This window comes from Phragmites australis, chromosome 6 (assembly GCF_958298935.1).
Source record: "Phragmites australis chromosome 6, lpPhrAust1.1, whole genome shotgun sequence".
Classification (NCBI taxonomy): domain Eukaryota; kingdom Viridiplantae; phylum Streptophyta; class Magnoliopsida; order Poales; family Poaceae; genus Phragmites; species Phragmites australis.
Window position 1 is genome coordinate 43,781,377 of NC_084926.1, and position 17,287 is coordinate 43,798,663.

Genomic DNA, 17,287 nt, shown 5'->3' on the forward strand with positions numbered 1-17,287 from the left:
CTTAGAATTGTGTCTAGTTTTTTTAAGATTTTTTTTGAATTATTTATTTATTTTTATTTTTTCGAATTTTTTGAATTCAAATTCAGTTACCATTCGGTTTCTGAAACCGGACCGGACCGAGAAGATCTGTTATCACGGTTTTTGAGCGGTTACCATCTGTTTTTTGAACCGTGCCCGGTTGAGCTGCGGCATGCATCATACGGTACGGCCGAAGAGAAGAAGGTGACATGGACTGTAAAAGGAAAAAAAGAAAAAGCACGAACATTATAAGCTACTCGAGTTTAATTGGATCTATGCTTAATTCGAGCTCGACTCAAGTCAAGCTCGAGCCTAACCTAAGCCTTGATAAGTCTTGAGTTAATAAGTATTACAATTTTTATTTGATTTTACCACTTGCCAAGTCTCGATCTCGGCTCTGAGCTGTTGTCGAGATCGAGCCCCTCGAGCTAGCTGGTTGACAGCCCTGTCATGCTGGAGCGTTTGGTAGGTGCCTCCCCGTCCTGCAAGGAAACATGTGACGTTGGGCTCGAATTAGTGGGTGCCCATGTGTATATTAAGCAACAAAAAATGTTTATGGCATCATCATCCCTCCCATCCTCGTGTAAAAGAAGAAACTTCTCATTCTCAAGGATTTCCGCGTTGCTTTATCGAGCCAATCTGCCGATTTTAACCATTCAGCATCACGTCTGGTTCTTAATTTTAGGATACGCCACTCGTCCACTCTCGTGGTAGAATAGAAAGCCGGGATTGCAGGCTTCCAAACAAGCCCGAAATGTTACTAAACTAGTCTCGAAAAGTTTCGGAACGTCTACCTTCTTATTAGACCGTACTGCAGCTGATCTAATCCAACCTGAGGACGTGATAGAAAGGAGTCTAGCATTTGCAGCACAGGTAAACACATCTGACGAGACTTACGAGTAGCATGGATGGCTTCCATTCATAGGAGTCAAGGCAATGGAGCCCCAGCAGGCTGGCACAGGCACCCTGCGAAGGATGGCCCTGCTGCCCCAGCAGGCTGGCACAGGCACCCTGCGAAAGATGGACATGGATGTAAACTTCTCGGTGCTCGCCACAGGACTCGTACGCTTCCACCACCACCACAATGGGGAAAAAGCAGATCTGATGCATGCCCGTAGCTTGGAAGGTGTACACTGCCAGCACGGAGCACGGGAGCTCTACCATGCTAGACACCTTGGATCAAACCATGAGAAAAAGATACGCAAAGGCAAGCTGGTCCCAAAACCAAAAGATTTTGTTTTCACCGCATGATAAACAATCGGTCCAACTCCGAACCCAGATAATTGTTCGTGGAAGAGCACACAAGAGTCACACCACAACTTTCTAAAACAGTCTTAATCTTTGGGAACTCAGGAATGCGGTGTAAGGGTCCAAATGGGGAGTGTTCAAGGCCTAGATGTCCATGGGCGCAGCATCCGAGCCCCTTTCCTCCTCCTGCGTGGAGCTCGGCTCTGCAGGCGCCTCCTCGGCAGCCTCCATGGAGTCGATTATTTCTTGGATCCTCTTCGCATCGATCATCTCGAATGGCTCAATGGTGCCATCGTCCTTCCTGCCAACAATGGCGACCGTGCAGTTGGAGCTGGTCAGTTTTTCACCTTGCAGAGTTTCCTTTATGGCGGAGAGGGCATCCTTGATGAGTTGCTCAGGGGTGTAGTCATTGTAGCCCTCAAATCTGCGCTCAAGGAAAGTCTTCGCTGCTTGAGAGCGAGAACCAATAGCAAATGCCTGGTACTCAAAGTAGTTCCCACTGGGGCAGTTATAGTAGAGATGAGCTCCAGACTCATCCAGTCCGGCAACAAGGAGGCCGACACCATAAGGCCTCTTCCACGAACGCTGTGTGCAAACCTGCAACAGCATTTAAGAAGGTAAATACATATCCACCTAAAATGGAAGACGCACGGATATAAAAGTACATGGATTCTGCTTAAGAATACTCTTCCATACAAGTTAAAATATACCGTCATCTGTAATGTAACCAAAGATGCCTATTGAAAACGATTATCTGATTCAGTCCGTCATTGACTGCAAAAGTGACAAACACTGAACCAGACAAGAGACAACTATGGGAAGAAAAGATAGCTTATCTGACTACCTGTCCCCCAAAATAAAAGCATCGCAATCAAGACCATTAAGATATGCTTACACAAGTATGATCAAAGTCAAGTGGAGGATGTGCAACAGAGTGCCAAAGATATAGTAATGAGCCGATACTAAGTATTCTGTTACAAAGTGCGGATGTGATACAGGGCACACCTAGAAAACATCAGAATTAATTTACTAGCTGCTGGTCTAGATTCCAGGTCATAGACTCATAGTAACCAGGCAAAAAAAGATCATCCTTCACAGCTCACAAGTCTTATGTCTTTAGTTGTTAACAACTCAAAATAGTAAAATGCATTTAAGAGACTGTTTATAAGCTGAAGTGATTCATATTTTTGCAATACAAATATGATACATGGCAGGAAAAAAAAGCATATTAGAAAAGGCATAATGGAAAGGGAAATAACTAGAAGCATGAATTAATTAGAAGTGCAACGATATGCCACTAAACAGGCAAAATACATGTAAGATAAGCATGTCATAAAAAAACAATTTCAGTGTAGTTCATTATTTGTGCATAAGTGCAAAAAATGGTAAAGGAAAAATCAAGTGAACATATGAAGTATAAAAGAGAACATGCTCAAAGATAGTTAGAAAATTGCTGATAATGTGGTGCGAGTTGGGACTTGTCACTATAAACGGATGTGGCAACGACATTAATGGCCTATTAATTCATTACACACATATGTAGTACAGTAAAACTTTATGTTATGCCTTACACACACAGTTGGAAAATAAGGAGCAGCAAATATTACCTCAATAGACCCTACAAAAACTTCTTGCAAAGCAGTGACAAACTGACAACGGGACAACAGCCCAAAAAAGAACAGGTTTTGCTTGTTCCCAATGAACCAAATATAACCCGTTAACTCTCCTGTTTGATGAGGCACAAGGCCAAAACACTAATTATTACTTCATCAAACATCTTTTTGTAACTGTGAGTCTAGCACCTCTCAACCTTAAGTTCTTAACACAAAAATGAAGATATTTAGGCAACTTCCTTTGATCATATGTCCCGCAGGGACTAGTTTATATGTCCCCAAGTTAATCAACCTTTGATAATATGTTCGAAGTTGATCATCCTTTTATCATATGTCCCTTAGGGACAAGTTTATAACAAAATTTCGTATTGGGTTAAGAACATATTGTTAAAGGTTGATAAACTTTGGTACATATAATCAAATTTCCCCAACTGAAATCACAACCTTTGGACTGTGACTTTCAGTAAAAATGTGAGGACTAAGGAGTACGGACTCGACGGAAGGAAACACTGATACTGCTGAAGTAAAAATGTGATACTGCTGAAGTTTCTCTCTGTCTGTACAAGTCTAATAAATCCCAACAGAAGAAAGATGAAATCCATCACTATACCCTAAACGCCCAAATTGTAATCGCAAATCAGAGGAATAAGCTCAAAATTGGAACTCGGATCCCAACCCGTACAATGAACTAACCATGGAAATTCTAATTTCCATGCCAGCGACACAACGGACCAACGAGCAATGAGCAGCGAAACAACCGTAAGAGAAGGGGATCGCAAGGGAGGTAGATGCGTGCGCATCGAGACAGACCTGCGCCTTGTCAGCGAGTCGGAGCGCGAGCCTGGAGACCGGGAGCGGCGCGTCGTAGACAAAGGCGTGGTTGATGCACTCGTTGCGTAGGAACCTGGAGAGGACGCGCCCGTCGGCGGTGAGCCCGGCGAGCGCGATGCCCGCGTGGTCGGCGACGCGGAAGACCTTGCGCTGGTGGGAAGAGAGCTCGGAGGCGGCCTTGTTGGCGGCGGCGAGGACGGCGTAGTTGCGGGATCGGAGGCCGACGCAGGCGGAGCCCTGCTTGACGGCCTCCATGGCGTACTCCACCTGGAAGAGCCTCCCCTGGGGGCTCCACGTCGTCACGTCGGTGTCGTACTGGTTCCGGAACATTCTCGAAGCTCCTTAGGAGGCCGCCGCCGCCGCCGCGTCGATTTCTCCCTCACGACGTGGTGGATCCCAGGTGTGGCAGCGGAGTGGTTTGGGGATGGATCTCTTCGCGCTGGTGGGCAGGCAGCATGCTTCTTCTTGGGCTCCAAGAAGGGGAAGGGTTTTGGTGGGGCCCGCGTGTCAGCGGGGGGAGAGAAGCGAGCGCGGCTGCGAGGCAGGCTCCTCGTGGTCTTCCTTCCGTTTCCTTTTCGGAAAGGAAAACTATTCATCTGGGCCGTTTGTTTTTTTTTCCAGAAATCTGGGCCGTTCTACGTGGAATTGGAATGGGCCTAGTTTTTTATGGACCTTATCCCTGAGAGTCGGCCTTGATTGAGCTTTGACGTTGGGCCAAGACTGTTTCATTCAATCAGCACTCTATCTTCGGCGATCCGAGCATAGATCAGTTAGTTAGGGTTTATGATAGAATATATTTATGAGTAGAGCTAGCGTCCGGACGTCTGATTCATTGGACGTTCTAATCGTTTGTTGCAATGTTAAAAAATAATGTTTGTAATATGAAAAAACGGTTTTCAACATCAAAAGACATCCATGAAAAATAGCATACCGCGTACATCCGATCTAGAAGAAAATTTTCCATCACAATATTACGGCTTGATTCATGCAACATTTTTATGCAAAACTTATGTGATGTACAATTGAATGTAACATACGAAAATAACTATATCAACAAATTTTCATAACGTCTAAAACATTAAATTTAAACATCTGAAACATTAAAGATACGAAAATATAGGAATTAATTCAAATAGATAATTTTTTCGGGTTCAGATCTGTACGCAAGAGATTCCGAGATGCAACATACGAAAATAACTACGCCAATAAATTTTCATAACATCTGAAATATTGAAGATATAAAAATATAGAAATTAATTCAAATAGATAATTTTTTCAGGTCCGAATCTGTGCACAACAGATTCTAGAATGTAACATATAAAAATAACTATACCAATAAATTATTTGAACGTTTAAAACATTATAGATGCAAGAACACAGGAATTAACTCAAATTAATAATATTTTCAGGTTCAAGTACATGGGCCGGTTCATCAAAGCGTCCAATCGCTCCAGACGTCTGTAGGCAAGCATTTCAGTGTATTTATTCGGATTTGAGTTTTAGATTTTTCACATGTGCTCGAAGTCTCTTAGGATTAAATTTTGATAGAAATAATATATGTATATATAGATACGTTTAGTAGTTAAAATATGTACTTGTAGTATACAAGGTTATATTTTCAATCTTGTTTAGACGTATTTAGGATGCACTAACGTAGGTGTGAGCGTGCGTGAGTAAGTGTGTCTGATTTATACTTTAAAAAAACTCTATCTTCTGAATAAGATAAACCTTTATCTGCCTTTCAAAAAAGATAATATTTTTATCCATACAAATGTGGGGCACATTTTTTGTTCTTGGTACTTGAAGATTTCATCTCCGTTAACAGTGTCTATAATATTTGGAATTTGTATTTTAGGATAGTTATTACATTCATGTTTGATGTATCTGTATCAGGTAATTTTGAAAGAAGCATTCATTTAGTTCAACTAGTGAACATAAATGGATACTCTCTTCGGTCATAAATATTTGTTGCTTTGATTAAGATCCGGTTAAACTTTTAAAACTTTGATGGTTAATAGTTGATTTTTTATAATATTATATTTTTATTAAATATTATAATTATATTTTAATAAAAAATAATGATCAAAGTTGTACATCAAAGATGGTAAAAAATAAAAAAAATGACAAATATTTATTATCAAAGAAAATATATTAGAACCCAACTTGATCGATACAATTGCCGCATATATCTGCATCAGATAAGTGATATGGAATCGCTACATAAAATCATGTAAAATTTTTACATTCCAAACGTGCCTTTAGAGATGGATCAACTAGACACAATTGCATGCAATTAATGTATATTCGATGCTACCTATGTCCCTGGATCATAGGTATATCTAAAGCTAGATATTAATTACTCCATCCGTTTAAGAATATAAGATGTATTTTATTTAAAAAAAATCAAATTTTATAAGTTTTGATCGACAATTAGTTAAATTATATGCATATTTAGTATACAAATTTTGTTTTAATATATTTGTATTTCAAAATACTTTTAATATGAGGTTGATTTTATAGCAATTGGCAAAATATTACAAGAGAAATTAATTATCAAAATTTACTTTTGATGATTTTTTAAAACAAAATGTGTCTTATATTCTTGAATGGAAGGAGTATATAGGAGTAGATTATTCAGTTATTACTTATTGGAACGGTGTAGCTGCCATTTTGCTAGAAATAGGGGGAGGTCGGAGAGGGAGGGAGGGTCAGCCAGGCCATGCATGCATGAACCAAACTGCAAATCACCACCCTTCTTCCTCCCTCCTTCCATCACCTCCTCCCCTTCGCCTCCGCAATATGTCGTCTCCGAGGTAAACCAATCAATTCGCTCCTCGTGTGTGTTTGGTTTCTTGATCCTTCCATGTGCATGTGTTTTTTAGATTAATCTCTCCGCTATTCTTGATCATTAGATTTCGCAATCCATTGACCATGTCCTCTACCGTCGTGATGGCCACCACACACAGCAGCAATAGCAGCGCCACCGCGATGGAGGGCGGCGAACCATCCCGGGCGCCGTCGCAGCGGCACCACGCGATGAGCGCATCGTCGAAGCTGCTCCGGAGCTCGCTGAGCCGCAAGTCGTTGGGTTGTCGCAGCAGCAAGGTGATGTCGGTGGTGATCGAGGATGTGCGCGACACAGAGGAGATGCGGTAGGTGGACGCGTTCCGGCAGACACCGGTGCTGGAGGAGCTCCTCCCAGCCCGCCACGATGACTACCACATGATGTTTCGCTTCCTCCACGCCTGCAAATTTGACATCAACAAGTCCAAGCAGATGTGGTCCGACATGCTCCACTAGCGCAAGGAGTTCGGCGCTAACACGATCATCGACGTCTGTGCATCTTGCCATCCTCCTCCTTCCTCGATCCCTCTGTGAATTTTACATGAAATTCCCGCGTTCCAAACAGCTAGCGCCTCATCGCAATGAGTTGAAATAATCATTTTAGGATTTCGAGTTCGAGGATATGGACCAAGTGCTGGAGCACTACCGCAGGGGCACCACGGTGTGGATAAGGACGGTCGGCCGGTGTACATGGAGAAGCTGGGGCTGATTGACACAACCAAGCTCATGCAGGTCACCAACCTGGACCGCTACGTCAAGTACCATGTCAGAGAGTTCGAGCGCACCTTTGGTGTCAAGTTCCCCGCATGTTCCATCGCCGCCAAGCGCCACATCGACCAGAGCACCACCATCCTTGACGCCTCCGGTGTGGTACATCTTCTCCCCCGTCTCCGCTGCCTCGATGGTGCCATTGTTGATTGCTTCTTGTCATGGTATTGATCTTTCCTCAGCTTCATCACATGGCATGAATATATTGTGTGCAGGGGTACAAGAACTTCAACAAGGCTGCAAGGGATCTCATTGGTCGCCTCCGGAAGATCGATGGAGATAACTACCCTGAGGTATTTTTACACCTAATAATTATATATTTTTTAAGCAATTACGACATTATGCTGTTGTTGTTGCTACTTATGTATAAGTGCCGGTAATTTTAAATCAATGCGCAGACGCTATGCCAGATGTTCATTATTAACGCGGGTCAGGGGTTCAAGCTCCTGTGGAACACTATCAAGTCCTTGCTTGACCCTAAAACCACAACCAAGATTCATGTAACTTATCATCTCTGATATCATGTTTGCACTTGATTAGAGCTGTAGTTACATATAATAGCATTATGTACCCAGCTCCTTTGATGTAGATCCTTGGCAACAAGTACCAGAGCAAGCTGCTGCAAGTAATTGATGCCAGGTTTACACAAGACACCGTCTGCTCAAGTTTTGGCAGATTTCATACTACACCACCTTGCAAATATGCTAGTTTTTCAGTAATGTTGAAGTGTAGAAAGTAGAAACGATGATGAACATCTGGGTATAGGCTCACTTACCGTGCTGAATTCTTTTGTCGAAATCCAGTAGTGAACTGCCTGAGTTCCTCGGTGGCACTTGCAACTGCGAAGGTGGCTGCACGCGCTCCGACAAAGGACCATGGAAAGACCCTGAAATCCTAAAGGTTTTCAGACTCTTTGCTTAAGATACACGAGCCTGGCTTATTTGATAATTTTAGCTTCACATAAATGTACTATCTGGTGTTTATCTACCTTAGAAAAACAGCAATCTAAACATTACTTGTTCGGTGTGACGTTGATTTGGTTGTTCTTGTTCAGATGGTCCAATGTGGTATGGGGAGATGCGGGATGAACAACTCGGACCCTCATGAGGCCGATGAGAAGATTGCCACCGAGGATGATATAGTACCGCTTCCTAAGGTGTTATTGGTGTTCCCATTTGGAAGATTCTTTATTGTACACCATTGACAATCTTTTTTCCCTTTTGCATTTCTGTACAATGCTTCAATACTTGAATGGAATGATTTGTAGTGTGTATTGATCCCTCTTTCGCATGCGCTTTCATGTGCAGAAGCAAGAATCCTTACAGCATGACTCTGTTGATTCACCCAATATCCCACACGAAAAGATTGAGCATCCGCAGATGTCACCTCTCCATGAGAGAAAAATTCAGAGACTAAGGTATCTGATTGCTTTATAGTTCATCCTACACATGTTCTGAATAATCAAGAAACATAGCATTTGTGGGGTTTGCTACAATAGCAAGCACCTTAGACTCTCTATAGTACTAGTATCTTTCATGTACATTGAGATGTAATTTGCACGCTCCTCCTGGCAAAGATGGTAGTTCTGCTCGTTACGACGATCTCTTTGACAAGAACATGGAGTTTAATTGGAACGACGAGGTCAGTGCCAAGAAGTTTGTGATCGCGCGAGGTCAGACTCGCATCTTCCACCCCCAACCCCACGCGCGCACACCCCAAATTCACCACACAGAAAGAAAATAAAAACCAGTGACGAACAAAGCGAAGCATGTCGTGCAACGATCGAGTTCTGAAGAGAATTGCACCATCAACCTTGGCACAGATATATACGCCTCGTTGCCGGACACGTACAAGCAGGGCGACACCGACGACCGGCAGGTGGTGTCGGGGTTCATGGCGTTGGTGATGGGCGTGGTGGCCATGTTCCGCGTGGGCAAGATCGCGCCGAAGCGGGCCATGGACGCGGCCATAGGCATCACCACCATGGAGGCGATGGCCAAGAACCGGAGGCTACAGCAGCTGGCCGGGCCGGACACGATGACGGTGTCAGCCACGCAATACCAGGCGCTGGTGAAGCAGCTGAGCGACCTGGAGGAGAAAATGGCGGCGCTGGTGGCGAAGCCCCCGGAGATGCCAGTGGAGAAGGAGGAGTTGCTCAAGGCCGCCGTCAGCCGCGTCGAGACCCTCGAAACCGAGCTCGAATCCACCAAAAAGGTAATGTCACGTGACGCATCAGCTCTGCATTGCATACACATGAAGACTGTTTGATAGTTTCTAGCAGTAGTAATCACTAGCAACACATTCTCTTATCTCGAAATTAGCACGAGGAGAAAGAATGTTAAGCATGAACACCAACCAAACATGCCTGTCAACAACGTTTGATGCTTGTAGCTGTTGGAGACATCTGTTGGGCAGCAGCAGGAGGTGCTGGCTTACATCGAGAAGAAGAAAAGGAAGAGCAAGATGGTAAGTGATCATATTACTTGTGCCTCGGTGTTTTCAGTCAGTACCATGCCAACATTCCGCACCAGCATCAGGATTTCAGGATAGTCTGCAGTGTTGGTTGGTTGGTTTGCATTCGAGCTTTGTGCATTGCTTCACTCGTCTCGTCTGATTCCATTAAAGTTTTGCCTCCAACAGCAGAACCCGTTCCGTTGGTGAAGCGCAAGCCAAGGATGATCCATGGCCCCAGGAGCAATGAAATCCATGAATTTCTTGTGTGTCTGAGCATGTCTTATGTACCCTGTGCCTTTGCCTCCTTGCTACTAAAACCAAAAACCAAAAAGAAAGAGTATACAGCGGGAGAAAGAATACAAAAAGTGAAACAAAAAGTGCCTATTGCTGCTAAACTATCAAATTGATGTCCAACCATGAGTGTATTCCACTGCTCTGCCGCTGCAGCCTATGAAACATATATATGTACTAAGTGTAAATCACTCTCTGAAACTATGCTTATTCTGCCTGCGCTGATATGATTCTACATGCAAGCGATCATCATATGCTCGTACATCACGAGCTCACAAGGTATAGCACTCAGTTAAAAAAAAAGGATTTTCTAAAAAAAAGAGGATTACTTTACAGTTGCAAAATCTCTGGCTGACACGAGCCCAGCTGGCTTAGACTTAGCACGAGCAAGGCAATCCATATGAGTCAGGTCAATCAATCACCGAGATAACAAAATCATTGCTGGAAGATAAACGCGTTCTTCGTCTGCTAACCGTCCACTCCTATCCATAGACTAACCAACCAATTATCCATCGGCTAACTAACCAACCAACCAATTATCCATCGGCTAACTAACCAACCAACCAATTATCCATCGGCTAACTAACCAACCAACCAATTATTGTTGTCACGAAACAACCGGAACGCGCAACAGAACCAACATAATAACAGATCCATATTCGAGGAGGCAGCCAAGAGCCAAGGGAGCAGATTTCAGGGTGAAAAAAACACATTTTATTTATCAGAACCTCTGTCGATTTACATGTTAGGAAATTGAACAGGAGTCTCTCCGGGTTACATCTCAGATGCCATCTTTGGAATCTCATCTCAGCAAGCAGAAATTGAACAGGAGTCTCTCCGGGTCCTAATAGCAAAACATTTGTTTCTTCCTTCTCTGCAGTAAGAAGTTAAGACGTTAGAGACTGATAAAGATATGAGAAAGTAACGTAAGGACCATAACTACGCAATATGATTGACAAACCTGAGCCTTGGCAACCTCCTTGCTGTCAATGTACGCAAGCAGTTCCTCTTGCCTGATAAGAGCCTCATGCAGAGCCTAGAGAAATTTTGCAGATGCACATGGTAAGTAAACTTATAAAGCAGTAAAAAGAAAATCATACTAAACTGATAAGAGCCTCAATTTTCACATAATCTGCTGAAAGAATGATAAGCAACACTAATACCATTGTGCAGTTCAGAATTACCTTCTTCGTTACAATGAGTTCAGCTTCCAATGCATCCACACGTCGAACAGCGGCATTAAGCAACTCTTCCTTCTCGCAAGGCATTTCAGAAGGCTTTTCTTGAAGCATATGAACCTTCTCTTCAAGCTCTCCCAGCCTTTGCAAGACTGCTGCAAATAGGTCAGCTTCAGCAAACCCAGGACTTGGAGAAGGTGGACGGAATTCTTCTTCCAGAATGGAGTCTGGATATGATGCCGTGTAGTTTTCTTCTGACTTATTCTTATATGGCAATCTCCTTGTGGCAAGATCTTTCACAGATCGAAACAACATTACAATAGCCATAAGAGCAGCAACAATCTTATCCCAAGAGCTATTGGATGGCCTTGTTGTGGAAGTCAGAGAAGAGTCTGCATTAAAATAAAATAGTAAATGTCAGGATCTGCAAAAAACCAACAGAATTTTCTGATCATACAGTTAGATTAACAAGATCAGGCCTTTGGATGGGAAAGGCGTCTTTCGAGGCTGCTCTCTCTTCCATGTAGCATCAACAGCCTTGTCAATGACAGGTACATCATATTCAGGGAGACGAGTAGAAAAGCTAGCAGCCCTGACCATTTTGACCTGAAGGGAGAAAGACAACATTAATTCCATCTGGCATAATCCATAGTCATGACAGAGGGCAAAGGAGAAGGCTGCAGCTCTGATGGCATAGACCAGGAGGGTGGAAATAACAGCATCCGCTAATACAATTAAGATTTCAATGCAATTGCAGACAATATAGGAAAAGATCAGCTGCTAACCTCTTCACGAACTGGGGTCAACTTAGGATGAGAGATGTAACTTCTCAGGGCTTTAGGGGAGGTAGCATCGTCAGCTTCTGAGCCAGACTCAGCGGTTGATGTGTCACTCCCTCGCATCTGTCATTTCATGTTAAAGCAAACTTAAGTTCTAAAAAAGCAGCAAAGGATTGAATTTCTGGTACAGATCACTTTGGAAACGGAAGCAATATAGATTGATTCCAAGACTTACTGCGTAATACTTGGGTTTGGCATAGGAAATAATTTTTTCCTCGCCATTGCAAACAGTTACAATTTGTCGAGCACACTGGGCCTCACCACTGAGGACTATCTGGCATCAATACAAAGGGGGGAACAACAAACATGTGAGAAGGGTATAATGAGCAAAGAACTGATACTATGTGGATCAATAACAGGCTCAAATGATGCATGCCTTCAGTAGATTTGGGTCCTTCCATGGTCCCTTTTCAGCCTTAAGGCAACCTCCATATTCAGGACAGGTACAAGTGCCACCAAGGAATTCCGGCAATTCACTGTGCAATTTTTACAAATTGAACGAACAATCATAACCAAGCATTTAAGAAAACAAGTTTCCCAAGAAAAGTAAATTGAACATCGCTTACCTAGCATCGATTATTTCAAGTACCTTACTTTGATATTTGTTCCCAAGAACCTGAAGAAACATAAGAATATCTTAGAAATTAAGTAACTTTAGCATGCAAAAGGTAATTCTGTAGTCAGCGCCTCAGCGGAAATACTTACATGTATTTTGGAAGTGGTTTTTGGATCAAGGAAGGACTTCACAGTGTTCCATAACAGCCGAAAGCCCGGACCAGCATTGACAATAAACATTTGATATAGAGTCTGGAGATGCAACAAATTAACCAAATATATTACAAGCAAGAAAAAATGCAGAGCAACAATTAATGCAATAGGAACTGAAGCTCAGACCTCTGGGTAGTTATCATTGTCGATTTTCTGCAGTCGCTGAATTAATTCACGTGCTGTTTTGCTGAAATTTTTCAACCCCTGCAAAGCATAGGTGTCAAATTAGCTCTCATGAATTGCCAAGTTGCAACAAGAGAAGCAATATGGAAGATAAATCATCAGTAACATACCACACCATGAACATCCAGAATTGTTGTGCTTGAATCAATGTGCCTTTTTGCAGCAAGAGAACATGCTGGAAATTTGATCAAGAAGCTCCTCTCGAACTCCTTCACATGGTATCTTACATATCGATCCATTGTTGTTACATTCATAAGCTTGTTAGGGTCAACCTTTCCAAGCCTTTCGATATAAACAGGTCTACCCTCTTTGTCAACACCGTGATAACCATGAGGATAATATTGCAGAACAGTGTCCAATTCGCTGTAATCGAAATCCTATAGCACAAATATAGTTCCAGGTTATAATTTTGAAGACATAGGTGTTATATAACCAAACAAAGTTCAAACTGTCTTATGACTTAACCTCAACCAACTAACCTCAACAATTGTATCAGTACCATACTCCTTCCGCCATTGAAGCATATCAGTCCACATTTGTTTTGCTTTCTCAATATCAAATTTCCTTGCTTTCAGAAATCTATACAAACCAGATTTAGTTAGGTTAGAGCTGTAAAATTGTGCTATGAAAAAATGAGAAACAACATGTCAAGTGAAGGCAAAAGGGGCATCATAATTTATAGGATATACCTCAGCATCATGTGATAGTCATCATGCCTTGCAGGCAACAGCTCATCCAAAAGTAATGCTTGTCTAAATGCCTCTACAGCTTGCAGCTCCTCTAGATCCCGCACATCTTCGATAGATACAGAGAGAACCCGACTGCCACTCTTCCTCCTGTTCTTCTTCTTTAATGAATGCTTAAATTTAGTTGATGCATCAATTGCTTTCTTCTTCAAAGAGCTAATTCTAGTTTTCTTTTCATCTTCAGAGTTTTCCAAGTCTGATTTATGGTCTCTGCGTTCATCATGACTTGAGCACCCTTCAAAACCTGAGATATTGGGATGAAAATCAGCCACTGTTGGTGAAAATGAATTACAAAAGCGGCTACTGTTTTGCAATAAAACCTTTCCAAGTCAATATGTCCAAATTTACAGCACTACAACTCAACATACCAAAGAACATAGCATTCGTTTTGTCCCCGCTTATCATGCTAGCAAGAGAAGAGCCACGCCACGCCAACTTCCCAATAAAGTAAGCCTTGGAATAGCTTTGAGTGCATGTGCAAGTGCTTAATGCATTGAAATTTCTAGTGTTCCTGCACACCAGATTACGGATCCTAGAACTAACTAGTGAACTGGTTCAGAGATTGCCGTTATTGAACAGGTCAAGATAACAAGGCACTATCTAGTTGATTGCTTGCCTTGGGACGAACCGCATAATGCCCTGAAGTTTATGCTCAAAACCAACAAAGGCTAGCCGCTCCTTCATAGGAAGCTACGTGCCCTTGTAGACTATAGACTATAGAGCCTTTGATGAGACCAAAAAAACGCAGTATTGAACCGGTCAAACCACACATCTCGTGGTTGCCAGATATTCCTATGGCCAGATTCACAGGCGCGTAAGCAGGGATAGAAAAGGCCTAACTCGAATCCGGCGAGCTCGCGGACGCCTCAACGCAGCTAATCGGATTAACCTCGAGGCGAACAAAAAATTAAGAAGAGTGAACCGTATTAAGGCCGCAGATTACGCTAGCCCAATGCGACCGACCGAAACCTAAACCCAACAACCTGCCGCGAATCTCCGATAGAAACTGAGGGGAAAAAAAGGTAAACCGACAGGGGAGAAATCCCGAACTCACATGGCCGCGCAAGGCGATCGAGACGGCCTGACATGGGCAGCGACGGGAACCGGATCCTCCTCTCCTCCTCCTCGTACTCCTTCCCCCCGCGCTCCGAAGCCTGAAGCGGACCCTGCATTCCCGTCAGAAACCCTATAGCCCCCTCCAGAGAAAAATCCCCCAAAAAAATCTCCAAAAGAAAAGGGACACGAAGCGGAGCCGCGGCTTCCGCCGGCGATCTCCTGCCTCACACACCTCGGGGCGCCGGTTCGGCGATGCGTGGGGGGCAGGGGGGTGCTGCGCGGTCGCGTGGGAATCCGAGGCGAGGGGAATTTTTTGGGGGGTGGCGTCGCGGAGGTGGGGAGGGCGTGGGATACTGGGATGGGATGGGACGGGGGAAGGGAAGAGTGGGTGGTAGGTGGGAATAACTTTATAAAGGCATGGGACAGAGTGGAGAGAGAAAGGGGAGGGAGGGGCCTAGTATGGGAAGTTTTATGGTTTCGGGTCCGTTTGCCCTTCAGCCCCTTAGTTTTGATAGAATTACAATTCTCCGCACGGATTTGGCTTATGGTGTGTTTGTTGTCCGGATCAATCTGATGGATACTCATAATATAATATTAAGTAAAAATATATTTAATTATCTATATATATACTATTTCAGTTTGACCTCTTAAATATAAATAAATAATATCATCATGGTCTGAAGAGTGAAGCTTGATTCGAGTTTCACTTCACAGATATAGATCCTACATCCGCTCATATATGTAGATCCACTTGTTAATCTCGTAAAATTATCTTTATACGAGTAATCAATCATAATCTTAAATTTTATATCCACTCATACAGTTTTAGATTCAGACAATAAACATAAACTCAGTTTAATCTGTTCAGACAAATACAATTAATTAAATAATTATCTTTTTAACAAATAAGACTCCATTTAGCATACTTTGCGTTAACCTATTTATACAATATAGCTCTAAAAAATATCACCCGCGAACCAAACATATCCTTTATAAAGCTCTCATGACAGGTTCATTGTTCCGACGTCAAATAAGCAGTGTTTTAGATAGATTCTACGAAATACAATTTTGAGTTGTAACTTAGGTAGTGTTTGGTTCATGGGACGAGGTGATAGAGTGGATTTATCCTGATTTTAAGTGGTTTGGATGGAGAACAGTGAGATGAAATGATTCAGAATCAAAGAATATTCTTCAAAAATTTGGAACGGAGCTATTTCAAAAAATAGTGAAAAGTAACCATCCCACTTTGAACGTGACATTGATGGTTTGAGATACTAAAATAGACTTATTACATTCTACCTACCAAACAAACATTTATATATGAATGGAGTCATCTCATCCTTAAATATATGAATAGAATCATCCCATCTCACTTTATTCTCTAATTAAACACTATCTTTTATAGATAGATACATATACTTTTTTCACATGTTACGATGATTTAAAAGCTATGATTCGAAAAAATTTATACTCGTCCTAAAATGACTTATTTCCAATTAGAGGGAGTGGAGGGTAGAATAAATCGGAAACCAATGTTCTTTACAAAAGTGGATTTTGTTTTGAATGGTGATTCATTTAACTTAAAAAGTGGATGTGAATATTGTTCCATGGTTATATTTTGTTAGTTGCGATCTTCTCGGCTAAACCTAACTAATTTGCACGAGTCCTGAGGGGATCGATAGGCTCACGTACGCGCATGATCGATGGCAGAATCCGTTTTGTTAGTTTCAATCTGATCACCTAGCGCCATATAAAAAGGAATGGATAACCGGCAGCCTATTGCGTGAGGAAAATCAATATGCTCGTGTAACCCCAGAATTCCCTAGTCTCTGATCGATTTTGGTGCTTTTGGTGATCGAAGACTGCTCACCATCGTCGGTGACATTGCTGGCGAACCCTCTTCTACATCCCCAACAAGCACATCTACGTGGCCTTCTCCACCAATCTACACCCACTAAGGGCTTCACCGAACCCTCTTCCCTAAACAACCGAGATCCACCTAATGGCGTCACTTAACCAAGGTCAAACCCATCTAATTTTGCAGTACCGCTAAGTGTTCTTGCAATTAGGCTATGCAGTCAATGTTAATTAGTTCATCTTAGCTCACACATTTTATTTCTACATTTTAGATTGCACTTTAGCTACGAACAAATGCATTTTTAGTAGTGCTGTCTTATACATATAAAATGCTGATATTACGTAAAGCTCACGTTTCGTGCTATAATGGGGAATGTGGTTCTCCAAGACAATACAGCGTGTGGAAAAAAGAAGGCCGGCCTTTGAAAATCTGGCAACGATACGATGTTTCGCATGTGCATCTTGTCAAGTGGCAACATGATATTTTCAATTAGACATACTAAAAGACTTGTCACCTTCCTCTCTGCGGAAAAACTCTGAAGGTGAGCACATCCGGTCTTAAACAGACGTGGTTTATGTTTAGGTACAGTCAT

The 17,287-nt window shown here is 42.5% G+C and overlaps 2 protein-coding genes and 1 pseudogene across 3 annotated transcripts; 1 reads left to right on the forward strand and 2 right to left on the reverse strand.

Annotated features, from left to right (window-relative positions):
• Positions 1–1,236: 1,236 nt before the first annotated feature.
• LOC133922720 (proteasome subunit alpha type-1-like) lies at positions 1,237–4,199 on the reverse strand. The gene is made up of 2 exons (XM_062368169.1): positions 3,690–4,199; positions 1,237–1,863 (listed from the first exon to the last, which is right to left on the reverse strand). Exons 1-2 carry the CDS (start codon positions 4,038–4,040, stop codon positions 1,411–1,413), a joined length of 804 nt encoding a protein of 267 aa, XP_062224153.1. The 5' UTR covers positions 4,041–4,199; the 3' UTR covers positions 1,237–1,410.
• A 2,541-nt stretch (positions 4,200–6,740) lies between these two features.
• LOC133922719 (phosphatidylinositol/phosphatidylcholine transfer protein SFH12-like) lies at positions 6,741–10,121 on the forward strand (annotated as a pseudogene).
• A 645-nt stretch (positions 10,122–10,766) lies between these two features.
• On the reverse strand, positions 10,767–15,264 carry LOC133922718 (phosphatidylinositol/phosphatidylcholine transfer protein SFH8-like). Of its 2 annotated transcripts, none has more exons than XM_062368167.1 (15): positions 15,070–15,264; positions 14,836–14,947; positions 13,725–14,025; positions 13,515–13,614; positions 13,146–13,412; positions 12,979–13,056; positions 12,790–12,891; positions 12,651–12,700; positions 12,461–12,560; positions 12,260–12,358; positions 12,031–12,147; positions 11,723–11,851; positions 11,252–11,635; positions 11,029–11,103; positions 10,767–10,941 (listed from the first exon to the last, which is right to left on the reverse strand). In XM_062368167.1, the coding sequence occupies exons 2-15, from the start codon at positions 14,867–14,869 to the stop codon at positions 10,912–10,914; spliced, it is 1,866 nt and encodes a 621-aa protein (XP_062224151.1). In that variant the 5' UTR covers positions 14,870–14,947; positions 15,070–15,264; the 3' UTR covers positions 10,767–10,911. The 2 variants fall into 2 exon arrangements, with proteins under 2 accessions (XP_062224151.1, XP_062224150.1); XM_062368166.1 differs by having other exon boundaries at positions 14,836–14,935; positions 15,070–15,231.
• Between the last annotated feature and the right edge of the window lie 2,023 nt (positions 15,265–17,287).